General features: G+C 37.7%; 1 protein-coding gene across 2 annotated transcripts in view; it reads left to right on the plus strand.

Moving 5' to 3' along the window:
* Positions 1–15,384, plus strand: part of LOC120424548 (mucin-5AC) — a 134,911-nt gene that overhangs the window by 107,502 nt on the left and 12,025 nt on the right. For both annotated transcript variants that reach the window (XM_052706400.1, XM_052706401.1), the window contains exon 10: positions 6,890–7,358. In XM_052706400.1, the coding sequence (XP_052562360.1) occupies positions 6,890–7,358 (469 nt within the window). The remainder of the gene's footprint in view (positions 1–6,889; positions 7,359–15,384) is intronic.

A 15,384-nucleotide genomic window follows, 5' to 3' on the forward strand; every position in this document is an offset into this window, starting at 1 on the left:
CAAAACAACCGGCGACCAAACGAAAGTGAAAGAAGTTTAGCGTGTGGTATTACCTCATAAGAAAACCCGATTCCGCCGTCGACATAATCGAGCTTCCCTTTCCCTATAAAAGATACCGTCGCGGCGACGACTTGCGCCGGCCAAAGCTGAAAGAAAGAAAGACCTTCACCTGAACCGAAAGTGAAAGCTCGACCAATTCGTCCCAGTTTTCTTTTGCCTTCTGTTGTTGTTTCTCCAGTTAGGGGAATGGGAGAGGGTGGGATTCCAGGTGGGTGGACAATCGACTGAACACGAGCTGGTTTGTGTTTTGACTACAGAGAGTTGGACGCGCAAAACGATTTCAAGGTGCCGGTGTCGGTGGAAAATGCTTATCAGCCGAGTGAGCTGATTAAATTATTTAAGTAGAAAGAAGGAAAAGACATAACAGCTTGTAAAAGTGTTTCGTGACTGGTGTCTGATACACGGAAAGGCTGTTTTTGATCTAATCAATTTTATCGAGAAAACTAAACCCTGAAGAAGTCCGCAAGTGCGTTGAAACTGCCTGATTTCCCAAATATCTGGGGTCAGGCAAACCAGTTTTCCAGATAGTTCATTTTAAAAAGGTCCTCTACTTACCAACAGCTTAGAGCGAGTCCACGAACAGGGCATACCCCTTTGTATGGGACGTCGTTTGGACCTCACCAATCTGCCTGAAATTTTCAGAGGTTGTTTGTACATATAAAACTAGCATCTGGACAAAATATGAGCACTCTAGGTCAACGGGAAGTGGGGCAAATCGGGACACAAAGTTTAAAGGTTCAAAAACGTCAACAATCTTAAAAAGGCTATAACTTAGGCAAAATTCAATTAAATTTCAAAATTCAAAATGCATCTGAAAGGGCTCATATTCGTGTTCCTGAGACAATTTCACAATAAAAACTTGCATAAAAATGTTTATTTTCATCCATTTTAACCCTTTAAAAAATAAAAGTTAAAAAAATATGAAGCTGCTTTTTTTCTGAATCGAAGATTTTTTTTAACTTTTATTTTTTAAAGGGTTAAAATGGATCAAAATAAAAATTTTTATGCATGTTTTCATTGTGAAATTGTCTCAGGAACACGAATATGATAAAATTATCACCAGAAAATGGGATCTAAGGGGTCCCCCGAGCAAAAATTTACAACCAAAAACTTCACTAAAAGTAAAAGTGTCTATTTAATATGTTAAACTGCCTTACCCAAAGCGTTCTCAGTCTCAGATGGTAGTACCAGATGTCCCCTACAAGCTGCAGGTCGAACCGAGTTGATATCTGGATGGAACACTTTTTTATTTGAGTTTGAAAATTATGCTATTTTTCACTAAAATACCAATAACTCCCTTTAGATTTAACCAATCGGGATGCTCTACCCTGCATTTTGTTGCATTTTTTGAGTCCTTTCAGATGCATTTTGAATTTTAAAATTTAATTGAATTTTGCCTAAGTTATAGCCTTTTTATGATTTTTGACGTTTTTGAACCTTTAAACTTTGTGTCCCGATTTGGCCCACTTCCCGTTGACCTAGAGTGCTCATATTTTGGCCAGATGCTAGTTTTATATGTACAAACAACCCCTGAAAATTTCAGGCAGATTGGTGAGGTCGATGCGAGATGGGTATGCTTTGCTCGTGGACTCGCTCTTAAAACATCCCGATAGAAGCTGGCTTGGATCTGACAGAATTATAAAAATTCACAAGACATTTCTATTGCACTATTTTTTTCATCGGAATTTCACAATTCACAAAACTACATTTCAAAAAAGCACTTTCTGCATACCACGGTCTTAGCCTTACAGCCCAAAGGGGAAACAAACACTTTCTGCAGCATTCAAAAGTTTGTTTTACTTTTTTGCTGATTAATGATCTGAAATATTTGACAGTTTGACAGTTTGCATAAAATATTGGACAAGGGGTATGACACTCTGTTTTTTCATCCATTCCTCCAATATTCACGATATTCAGACAATGTAAAATTGTTAAATAACTTGATATTATTTATCAAATTGCATTAGAATGACAAAAAGCTAAAACTATTCTTTGTCTGTTTGTGAGTGTGCTTCCAATCTAATTGACCCATTGACCGATGGCAACATCATGGGAAGGCAGTGGCGTGACCAGGCTCTAACAGAAGCGAGGGCACGTGTATGGGAAAGGTTGATCCCCAGACAAATCTAGAACAAATCTACCTCTGAAAATGTGTAATTTTCCACTTTTCTGGTGTAATGTCACTTTTTCAGTCTAAATTGAGGTAAAATTACATCACAAAAGGGGTAATATTCAACTTTCCAAAATTACACCTTCAAAATTTACACATTTTTTTTACTGTGTAGGGAATTCCAGAGCTCTTAGGACCTTAAACAATGAAGAATTTCTACGGCCAAATTTCAAGGGGATCGACCGGGAACTGATCCCTGAATCTCTTTCGTTTCTAAAAACTAATAGCTAATATCAAATAAAGCTGTCGAACTTTTAAGCAGAGGGGCTTGTCACTTTATTGCAGAAAGAAGAATTATTTTATTTATTTTCTTAAGGAAATGCATTAATTGATCTTTGATTAAACTTGGTTTAAACGGGAAAACATTCATCAATTTCAACTTTCCGTGCCAAGTACCCGTTTACTGCGGGCTAGTTAAACCACATTAAGCTCAAACAAGCAACTCCGCCACTTCGGTGATCTACTCAAGGAAGGAAGTATTGTGCGGCGGCTTCCTTTCTCGCAAACCAGTTCTGCGGCTTCGGCGTACTTTGGTCCGAGAAATGGTAGCAAATTGATTGAATTAAACGCTGCTCCACCGTAACCGTTGAGTCCAGAAATGCCCGGAAGCGGGACATTTAAGCTCACTCTGGTCTGCTCTCATGATGGTTAAGCTTTCAGATGAAAAGTGGTGACGAAATGGGGGGAAAAAGAAATGCTCACGTTGTTATGCAGCCGATGGGTTTTGAAAAGTGCAATTTATTCAAATGGGTACACTTTTCACTCTGGTGGTGCTGTGTGCATGGTTACGAAGAAACCCCCCAGCTCTTAACTGTCCCTTTAGCAATCTCTTAAGAGACACGGTTTGGCGCGCGGATCGATGTAACTTGAGATTGTCCGCGTGTTCATTTCTGGTGCTGCTGTCTGCCACTGCTGGGAAGAAAACCTATTTACAGTGCTCTCTGATGATGACAAACGATATGACTTTTAAATTTGAATAAATTGCATCATCTACGCCAGTAGCTTTTGTTGAGTTATTTGAAATGGTAATTTCTCAGAGCCATTAAGTGGAAGTTTAAATGAAACATTAAAAATAGGATTAATTTTCATAACAAAACCACAGACAAACAAATGATTGTCATTTAACTTTTTTTATCTAGTTGAGACCAAGAGCACTGCGCAAATTGTTTGACAGAATGCGTGCAAAAAAAAATAATTGCGTGCATACAGTTTAAATGAACTGTCAAACGCGAGTAAATTGGCAGTAAATTTGTTATTTATGCAGTTTGGTTCAAAATCTTGTGCACTTTCAGAAAACTCAAAAATATCTAGTACTCTGTTCTAGAAATCAAGTTTTTTCGCGAAAACTTAACGCATATGCCTTTTGTGAGGGACATACTGGTCTTGCATTTTTCTCAGCTTGCTTTTTTTGCATATGGGACATTTATGCGATCATGGGTGTATAAATGTGTTAACAGCTCTTGTGAACAGCCTATTTTTTACCTAAAAATCAAGTTGATGAAATGATCCCGTGATGCTAAAAATACTGCTGACAAGCCAAAAGCATTTTTTAAACTTAAAAAAATCATGTTTTTAGTCGGGTTATGTGACCAAAAACTAATGTTATAAAATGCTTAACCTGTTTCTCCGCTCATCTCTGTTCAGTTTATTATTCACTTATCTATCTCTATCCTGTCTACTAAAAAAACTCCGTTTCCCTTCAAATTATTTAATTTGATTCTACAAGTTTCTTCAATTTTGGAGCAAGAACAAACAGTCTACACGTACACTGAAAACCCGTTTTTTCAGCACACTGAATAACCACTCAAATATTTACTAACAAAAACAAAAGCGAAATAAAAACTGAAGTATTGAATAATTCATTGTGTATTTCTTTATAGTTCTACAGACAATCCAAAATAGAATGTAAGATTAAGTAGAGTAGATTCAGAAGCAAACCAAAACAGTTGTCCTTCAAACTATCACCAAAAAGGAAAACATAGCTAATATTTAAAAATAATTAGTTTTAGGGCTGTGATATTGTATCTTATTGTAATAATATTTTTACTTTAGTCTACAATAGGTTTAACGCAAACGCAAATGTTCAATCTGCTTCTTCCACTATCAACTATCGATCTACTGTAAAATTTCCCTGTTAGTTTTATTGCACCCATCAAAGTTGCACGCTGCACGACGAGAAAACTCTTTCTGAATTGTATATTTCCAAACACAAAAAAAAACTCTCTCAACATTTCACACATGTTTCACAAAGGTTAAAAACACCAAAGTTGCACGAATCAAGAAAAAAACACATCGAATCGTAAAATTAAATGCACGATGGCAGAAAAATCACCACCAATGATATGCTCAACGGCGCGTGTTGCCAAAATAAACCGCCAAATTACAGAGAAGGGGTCCAATTATGGTAAATTTTCGGAAAATTAATTAATTTGCCGTGGAAAAGCCACCGCTTGGGAAAGATTTGGCTGTTGGCTTGGCGCAGTGTGAATGGAATGGAATCGATGGACACGAAATCAAATCAAGCGAAGTGAACCGCAGAAGCTGAGAAGAATGATTGGATTCAATTGCAAGCAAATGGTTGTTAGATTTCCAACCGAGCTGTGAAAATGTTGATTTCATTGCCACGCTGTGATGATTTTGTTCCATTCTGCATGGTTTGCGTGAAGAATGGAACTGAATTGCGTTGAAAGTGAATGATTGGCAAATTTTAGCTTGGACATTTGGTTTTGAAAAACTTTCGATTTCCCATGAGTGAAACTGCAAGATGTGTTTTTATATCTAAACAATTTTTAAAAGAACTCTAAACCTCGCTTGAAAACGCTCAAAGTACAATCTATTGAAAAGAAACCTTTTGATTGACTTGTTGATTCTTCTGATTAGCTTTTTAACCTGGTAACTGCTAATTTGTGTAACTGCAGTGAATTTTTAAATAGTTAAAAATAAAACACTCAAAATATGCATTCAATTTATCTGAAAAAGTTGATATTAAAAATATATCATGGATCACTTGAAGTTTTCTAAAAAAAATTCACAGATTAAGTTCGATTTTCATATAGAACTTATTTTATTGTAAAATAAATTTGAATCCTTCAACATGTGATTGAACCAGAAAATTTTCACTTTTTTAATAACATCGAAAAATTAAATAAAGCAAACGCTTCAAACAATTTTACAAAGACAATTCAGTTTGAAGCTGTAATATAACGAAAACAATCAAAAGATTAGAATATAAGAATATATTTCCGGTCATTTTAAATTGTTTTTTTTTTTTCAATGTTTAATTAAAGTAAATCCGTTTCAAATATTTAAAAGATTGAATCGCCCCTTTCCCACTTCAATATTTTTTCAAAATTTAAAAAAATACATCCAAATCAGGTGAAACCAATTTAATGTGCATTATCCTGCGTTGATAGTCATTTAGCATGTTTGAACTAGTATACAAATATTTTAAAATATTGTAAACACAAAAAAAAATCGTCGAAACTACATAAAAATTTGTAAAAACATAGGTTTTTTGAAAATTGATAATCACTAAACAACTGTAGGCACTGATTCAAAATGAATTTTACACAGTTTTTTACATTGAAATGTTACGACGCCTGTTAATAACATTATTGTTTTATATTTGCCCCACCGTCGAATTCGGCCAGACTCAAGGGACATAAACTTTAAAAAATATTTGCATCGGCCTAAAAACAAATCCACACCACACAAAACTCAATCTTAAGTAGCTATTTTACTTATTTAACTCGAGAGAGAATAAAATTTGTACATCGCATTGGCAATGATCTTGAAGTAATTATAAATAATACAAATTAAAAGAGGAAATGACAAGCCAGGCTCAGCTGAATCCATCAATCGTTGGTTTAATTTTTGCCTTGACTAATTATTTGGCAGATTTAAGTTCACAGTGATGGTTTAACTCAGCCCTGGATAAACTAAACCAAAGTTTAAGAAAAATAATCAGATTTTAATCAGAGCAGTAATTTTTCCATCGATTGTTAAATTTCCTGACAATTTCTGTGATGTAATTTGAACATTTTTTAATAACATTCTTGGAAAAATTACAACCACTCTTTTAAAAACTTTATATTCCAGAAATTCTAATTAGTTATGAATTTGATATAAATTGTTAACATTTTTTTCGAGCTTCAATTTAATTTATTGGAAATTGAAGATTATCACTGGATTAAGATTTGAAACTAATGTAAAGGATTTCTTGATTACTTTTAAATTTTCTTTTTGCCGGAAAACACTTAGTACTCTTACACGGCCGTGAGCATTTTCAAGCATCTATTCACATCCACTTTGAGCACACTCGAGAACATACTTCATTTTTTTTCCCCTCTACTCGATTTTAACAGGCCCACTCCAATCAGTGCACTTTGGTGAATCAACAAAAACTTTGCATGACCACATGTGATCGGTGCAAAAATATCAGACAGCTTCCAACACAACGCAAAAAACCGCAACAGCAGATTGAAACAATCAATAACCTTTTTTCTAAATTATTTTTATCCTTTTTAGGTTAATTAATTGTAATATTAATTCTAAACAAAAAATAAGTCACACACCCAACCGAAAATCCACCCAACAAAATTAACACTTTATTTATCCACTTTTTTTTCTCACTAAACCCCACGTGCTGCCACAAAACAGATTCGACCCCAGTTCCGTCCGGCGCTGCGCCGTCCGTCGACGAGTCCTGCAGCTGGCCAACAGCAACAATCCGCCTCAACAACACCGCTCGCAACGACGACCGTACGCAGCAAGAGCACACGAAGATCTGAGAGCAACAACAGCGGCGAATCGACGACCGAAGTCTCGGCGGCGCTGCCTACTACGACAACCTCAGCATTGTCACGCCGTCGAAGGCCAACAGCTTCGTCGTCGTACCTTAGCAAGCTGGGCAACCGCCAGCGGCCGGCCGTCCTCCAGCCAGGGGCAGGAGTGGTAGGAGGGGACGAGAGCAGCCCGACGGTGGACAATGGTCAGTCGTCGGCGCCAAAAACGGCGGCGTCGCGACCCAAACTCGGCGGAGTGCGTCGGAAATTTGGCGCGTCCACCGCGAGAACAACCGGTTCCGAAGGGGAGGCTGGCTCCGTCACCACCAAGTCGCCAGATTTGGGTAAGTGTGGGGTAAGGGAACTCACGGTCATGCATAGTGGGATAATGGAGGGAGCTCAACTGATGAAAAAAAATCCCCCATTTAGGCGGATAATATCACAAAATGCATGATTACATTGGGGCCACTGCCAGAAGTTATCCAAAAAATTAAGAATACAAGAAAAAATTGGTTTTTCGTCAACGATCCGTAAACTTAATTATCGAAAACAATGAAAGCCAAAGCATTGCACGGCCTTTTTTAATATGGAAACAGAATTGTAAAGTAATACTTTTCGATACAAGGGCTGAAAAGTTATAATTTTAAGCACTGAACATGGTGCTGCAAAGTTGTACTTATCAGACCCTATATCAAAAAGTACCGTAAAACGGGGTGACTTTGATAGCCGGGGTGACTTTGATAGGTTTGCGATTTTTCCGCAAAATGAAGAGTATAATTAAAAAACGTAAGGAATGGTTCAGAAACATACTGACCGTGGTAGAGAAATGTTCAAAGTTCCTCAAGAAGAAGTATTCATAAAATTTTGAAGAGTTTAAAAAGTTAGTTAACTATGGTTAAGAAAATGTTAATGAAAGTCATTATTTTAAACTTCTCAAAGTGTCATGATTTTCTCAATGAACATGATTTTGAATCGGAAAACGGAATGCATTTTCGGATTCTTTGGACAATTTTCCACTAGGAGAAGATTAAATATGTTATTAAATAATAAATAATATGTGTTTTTGAAACACAGTTAAAAAAAATCTTCAAATTTATAGGCATTTTCAGTTGAACAAATTTCATGTAAAATGTTTAAACTTGTGATTCGTGCTTCGAATTCAGTATAAAATGCAATATAAATCAATAATTTTATAAACAAAACTAGTTTTAACAAATTTCAGGCAAAATTCCGACATTTTAGCAATTTTACCTAAAATTTATTTGTATTTTGTTAAAAAGCTTATAAACTTAGTTAACTTAACATAAACATTGATTTTTTTCGTACAAACTATATCAGCTACTTTAGTGATGGTGCATTTAACGTAAAAATAAAGTTGGAACATCTTAAATATGATTTTAGCAAGAAAAACTATGACTATCAAAGTCACCCCGGAATTTAAACTACGAATTTTTAACGTAACTATTTTTCTAAACACTACTGAAAAAACTTTTTTTCCAAAATAGTGCATGGACTTTGTGTTGCCTACCCCAGTATATGTTTTAAAAATAATAATCTTGAGAAAACCCTTACCTGTTGGAAAATATTCTAAAAACAATTTGAAATCCTATCAAAGTCACCCCGGTTTAATTCCTTTCAATAATATGGAAACGCGCACTCACCATCAGCACTCATATCAGCTGTGAGTGCCTCCGATCGAAAGGGAGAGCTCTCTCCCATGATCAGAATAGCCTACCTTGCGGTTGCTAGGTATGTTTTGGTGCGCATTCCTTTGTGTTGTTTACTTCGCGGAGTCCGCTCGCTCACCACACTCATGGAAATTGAAAGTCCGAATCGCGCGAAAAGAAACAGACTCTCACTTGGCCATGCTTTTACGGCAGTGGGTGGGTTACTGACTTAGTAAGTCGTGAGAGCGAAGGTTGTGGCGCCTTTCATCATTTGCACAGAGTCCGTTTCGATTGATTGTCACGCCAATAGTAGAAAATGGAAGCAATTATCGTTCGTGTTGTTTGCAGAGAAAGTGCATCGAATAGAAAAAAAGTTATCGAAATGGTTTTTGGAAAGCAAATTGCACTATTTAGTGTAATTGGGCTGTGGCTTACGAGTTGCTTCGTCTTGGAAGTAATTTCAATCGTAGGTTTCACAATGAACTATGAATCACAATACAATACTATGAATAACAACACGTAGAAATCCGATTGGGAACGATACCTTTACAGTCTAAAATTTGTTTTGATACTAAATAATGTTATACAATGTCGGAATTGAAGATTACTTTAAGTTTCCTGGACCAATCTGAACCCGATTTTCATTTAAGATTTTTACAGGGATACTAGAGACAATTTTAGCAAACTTTAATGAGAAGGAAAAAAACTTTATAAAAATTTTTTACTCTAACAAAGTTTAAAGAACAGATTTAGAAATCAAATTAAAATTCTGTTCATTTGAAAATAGGACACCAATGCCACTGCAGTGATAAAGTGTTTTCAATAAAACCAATAACGATAATAATTTACGATTTCTTCCAACTCAATTTTGTCTAAACAGCTTTTACCCGATAGCTTAAAAGTTCGTGCCTTAGCTTCACTTTCGCTTTCACCACCGAAAACTAAAAATCCTAGCCGGGCACGCTGCTGAATGAAAGATTTTGCCCGAGATCTCGATCCCCCTGAAACCAATCAGCTGTTCGATCACGCTCACGTCCGCAAATGCTGAAGGCGATCGGTTTGATCGCGTCGCGAAGATCGACGTGATGTCGATAGTAACGAAGAGGTTAATTACGCTCTCGCGGTTGTCACCGGTGACGTTCACACACACACTCCATGGTGTCCGTAAGATGGAGTCAATGGCGTTGAAGACGGGCATGGTATAGACCCCCTCCGTCGGACGCTTGTTACATGCAAACTTGCCAATTCTTTGCGTCTAGTTCAGCAATAGCACACACGTGAAGAAATGGCGCTGAAGGCGGTTTTGTTTTTAACACCTAAACTCCCATGCTCGAGAAAAAGGGGGAATTTCCATACAAATTCCCCCTTTTTCTCGAGCTTGGGAGTTTAGGTGTTAATGACTTTTCTCGCCACGATCTTTCAGGGGAGGTCGGATGGTAATTGTTCAAACGCCACGGACTCGCGGCAGGGATCGCTGCTCCGAGGTTGTTCACAGTTTAAATGGTCCATTACTTTCATAAGTGTGTGAGTGTGTGTTTTGTTGCACACATAGTCAAGCATATGTGCACACAAAATATAGTAATTCGCTGACCAAGCCAAGCAACAGAAATAGCTACAGCTGATGGAAGCAATAGGTTTTTTTAAGTCATGAAAGGGTCAGCAGACTAAGATGCGCGTTGCGCAGGTCTAATGAACGATCTGATGTTGGTGCTCGTCCGGAGATTGGTACAGAGAGCGCAGGGATTATATAAAACATGAATGTGGATGTGTCTGCTTTTCGGCGACGTCGAGTAAGAAGATTTATATTAAGACATTTGATGCAATCGTACCTAGTTTTAGTTGCACTGGAATAAGTTTGGCACTTTTGGCTTGCATTGTTTTTTAACGCTTATTAAACGAAACTGCTGAAAAATGTATCAATACAGCGATTCCACGTCAAACCAGCAAGATCAAGATCATATCAAGCGAACTTAAAATACCATGCTTCTCCATCGAAATGAGTTCCCAGTACATTTTGCTGGAGACGCATGGTGCTTAACGTTCAATTGATGTACCGAATACCGAGATTCTTCAAAATATCATATCTCCGAATGCTGATAAACGTGTATGTACTAAAATCATAGGAAAATATATGCAACTGTGAGCTCTTTGGTCCCGAGACCTTCGAACCAATAAACAAAGTTTCCATTTGATCATTTGATTTTAAAAATGCCTTAGTATTTTTCATTCAAATTCCAATAAATAAAGATATGGGTTTTGAGAAAATTATCATAAAACGCATTTTTTGTACCGGGTGGTCTAAAAAAAATACTGGTCCGAGTACCGGTCTAATTAATTTGGCCAAGGAACTACCATGCCAAATTTGAGCCAAATCAGAGCACTTTGTACTGCTGGTTTGACGTGTAATCGCTGAATATCAAGTGTTTAATAAATCCCTCACCTTTGCCGATACAGGCCGAACTGAAAGAAAATGATCATCAATCGATTTAAACAAGACTCTGAATTTAACTTAATACCGTAATCTGGGGTGAATCGGGACTACAGTCTGAATAGGGACATCAGTTTTTAGAGCACTTAAAGCTTTTAAATTTGGAAATGGATGTACACTTTTTGTTGGCCTGAGTCTGTTCTAACCGAAACCTACCAGAAAAATCAAAATATTGTGCTCCAACATGGTTAAACTGCTGTCCCAATTCGCCCCATGTGTCCCGTTTGACCCCAGTTTACGGTAGTTAGTATTCCCTAAGGGCCGTGGAATTAAAATAAACCTAAAACTTTTCTTCCCAATCAATTTTCATCCAATCTAAATCTCGCTCATTATGCGTCTAATCAACAGCCATCAAATTCCGTCACGTCACGTAATCGGCCACTCCGAGTGGAATGCGACATAATTCACATCGTTTAACAACCTCCCTTTGATTTCCCAAGGGGGAGAGAGGGGGGGGTGGAGGGGACTCCCCAATCAACCCACTTGCGTATGGCGTATGTACTCAACGAATTAAAAAAAAACGCAGTCTCCATCGGCAGGGTTGAGCATTTTAAGGCGTTTCCTCGTTCGTTCGTTGGCTCGTTCGAAGAAAGAAACCAACCCACCAGCGACGACGACGACGACGACGACCGAGAGTTGTGCGTCGGATGCATGTCACCGACAGCTGAGCCGGTAATTTATCGAACAAAACGGGTCCCCTTGCCTGTGACTGAACGTTGCGCAATCAAATGACGCATCGATGGGAACGAGTTTCGATCTCTGTGCGTTTCATCTGTGAACAACGTATGTCATTGGTATTTCTTGGTTCAAGCCAAGCCTTATTTATGTGCGACGTTTAACTGCACGCACCTTTATTTTTACGTTCTTGGGAAAATAAAATTGTAGAGTCCAACTTGGTCCCAACAGTTGAAAAATCAGTCGAATCTTCTCCAGAACTTCACCCTACCCAGCTAAGATGATTTCAAGGAAAACGAGTCCAAATTTGAATAAAATTCCACTTGGTTGTTTGTCCCCACTCGCTAACACACGCGCGACAAAGATGAGTCAGGCGCAATCTGCATGATTTATCTGCCAACGAATGCTCGGTTCGTGCCCAGCATCCCTGTTGAAGTCACTCGCGCTCGCCCCCAGTACGAGGCATTAAAAGACTTGTGGTCAAGCGAGGCGACGAACCCAGCCACGTTCAAGCAGCTGCGCAGTAGTTTGTTGTTTATTTGTCGGAATTACAAATTGTGTAAATCAATGCACAACACGTTGTCGTTGTCGTCTGCGTACATTTTCCCACTCTCCTGTTTGATCGATTATGAAACGAAAGGTGACTCTGAAAAAAAAACTGCTGTGTTTTGCTACATGGAAGACGGTGGACCCCACCTGGGTGAAGACTGCTAAATCATTTGGGTACCACTGGGCAGGGTAAATTTGTGTCCATTTTAAATATAACCGACAAAAATTTCCAAAACACATTTTCTTAAATAAAACTAAATTTTTATTCGAAAAGTACACTTTATATTACGTTTTTAACTTCTACCTATTTTCATACGTACGTATTTCCTATCTAGCTTTTTTTTCAAATTATCATCGGTTCTGGTTGAGACCCCTGTGTTGTGCAGATTTCGAACCGGAGTGATGCATGGTAAAAAGTGGGTTCGCATTTTGGTAGAGAGGTTTATTGCATGGTATCCTTGCCCTCGGCAATCGAATGGACCAAAAATGGGCACGAGGTAAAACCGGTCCCTCCTCCTTCTCCTATCCAATTGAGTAAACATGGTTGAATGTATAAATTTGGCTAAATCATCGATTGTGACGGGGCGACCACCGCCAAGGTACAAAAACAGTGGGCTCCCCCCTCTGTCTCAACCTTTTTGGCACATAACGCATCCAACGTCTTGCAAAAGTCTTCACAGAGCTGATTGACTGACAACACCAAGACGAAAACCCCTTTTGGCGGGATGCTGGCTGGCCCAGCTGGGCAACGACCGTTGACCGGTCACCGGTTGGCATTCAATGGCCGTCGCCGCACGCCGTTTGATGAAGTGTGACGCGATATGCAGAACCGTGACGACGACTTGGACGTGACCTGAGCGGATTTTGTGCGATGAAGGCCCTTAACTCCACTATTCGTGGTGGCCCCGTGCGTTAGGGGACGGAGCTGAAGATGATTGAATAGTGGGAAAATTTTAAACAATTTTTTCTCTTCATTTAGATTTTTTTAAGAAAACCAGAGAAATAAGGAAATCTTTCAAAAATACCTGCAGCAAAAATTAGAACTAGTTTTGTCGACTTTTTTTCAGACAATTGTACCACCATTTCACGCTAATTGCTACGCGATGGAAGGGTCGATAAAAAGTCATAAATCTGTCTCGCAAGAAAACACCTCCCATCTTCAGTCACATTAAATCTGCCTAAGAAGCGAAGTTTGCGCGTGACTTGGCGATTTGTAATGTTACGTGACTTTTGATCTCTCATACTAACGTATCATCGTGATGAAAACTCCGTCATTAAAATTGTTTTCTCGTGTCTTCTTTGCGACGAAAAGATGCTGGTTTCGCATGCATTTCACTGATTCAAACTGCAAAAAAAAATTGTCAGAAAAAAACTTTCTTTGCTCATTTTATAACTCTATTAAAAAGCTATTAACATTTCTAGATTAAATTTCCAAAAGGTCCTATCTGCATAGGAAACCCATGACGTATAGGTTGTTTTGAAAATTTAATCTAGATTTCAGCTCTACATTGAAACAAAATACATGAAACTTCTAAAATGTCTAATCATGACCCTTTCGGGTCTGATGAAGCCATCATCAATATTTCCAGAAGTATAATTCGTGTATGGTCAATCAGTTTTTGAAACTCTTTTCATTTTTCTCTGTCACAAGGCCAGACCTGAACGAGCGAAACTAAATAAACCCAAACATATTTGCACTCATTTCACAATAGAACGTCTACGTTTACGGCAGTTCGCAGAGCGACCAGATTTGCACAAAGAGATCGTCAGCTGTGTGCTATCTTGTGACATAGACCATTTGGTACTTTTCGAGAAAAACGATTTTTAAAGTTTGAGGTTGAATATTTTCACAACAATAAACTATTTTTGAATACAGCGATCTGTTCGTATACTATCGATGAACAAACGCTCCAAGTATGGACTAATTTAGTGAAACCTACTAAAAGTTACAGTATAAAATGTAACTAAAAATCTGAAAAGCACGTGTCACAAGTGTGTTTTGAAAGTAAAAATGTACTACGTGTCACAAGTGTGCACAGAATTCCCATACAAAATTAAATAAGCTCAAATCAATAGTTTAGTTAAGTTAAACAATAGTTTTTGAAATTTTTATGTAAGATTACCTTGAAACAACGGTAAGCAATCAAAATGTTTAGAAAACGAGGAAAATTTTTTCGCTTTTCCGAAGTTTTCCACGATTTTTTAATGAGTAATAATAAAAATTCTCTTAAATTATCTAAAATATTTTAAAAAATATTAAAATAAGCTCAATCCAAAAAAATGAGTCATATTCATAGTAGTGCAATTAAATAAAATATCAGAAAATGATGAAAATCAAGGAAAACCAAAGATTTTCCCATGGCAAACACAAAATCCATGATGGAAAATTAAATCATTCAAGACACAAACCTTTTTCAGATTTATAGCACGTTCTGTAAATCACCGTGTCACAAGAGTGCACTTCAAATAAATGAAGAACATGTACTACGTGTCACAAAAGAGTTTCAAAGGGATTATGGTCGTTGTCACAAGAGTACCACCAATATGTTGATGGGTTTGTATGGTCGTTGTCACAAGTGTGCAACAAATATTACAATGGTAGTTTGTATGGTCGTTGTCACAAGTGTGCCACGAATATTTCGATGGAAGTTTGTATGGTCGTTGTCACAAGTGTGCAACAAATATTTTGATAGGAGTTTGTATGGTCGTTGTCACAAGTGTGCCACGAATATTTTGATAGGAGTTTGTATGGTCGTTGTCACAAGTGTGCCACGAATATTTTGGTAGAACTTTGTATGGTCGTTGTCACAAGTGTGCCACGAATATTTTGGTAGGAGTTTGTATGGTCGTTGTCACAAGTGTGCCACGAATATTTCGATGGAAGTTTGTATGGTCGTTGTCACAAGTGTGCAACAAATATTTTGATAGGAGTTTGTATGGTCGTTGTCACAAGTGTGCTACGAATATTTTGGTAGGAGTTTGTATGGTCGT

This window comes from Culex pipiens, chromosome 1 (assembly GCF_016801865.2).
Source record: "Culex pipiens pallens isolate TS chromosome 1, TS_CPP_V2, whole genome shotgun sequence".
Classification (NCBI taxonomy): domain Eukaryota; kingdom Metazoa; phylum Arthropoda; class Insecta; order Diptera; family Culicidae; genus Culex; species Culex pipiens.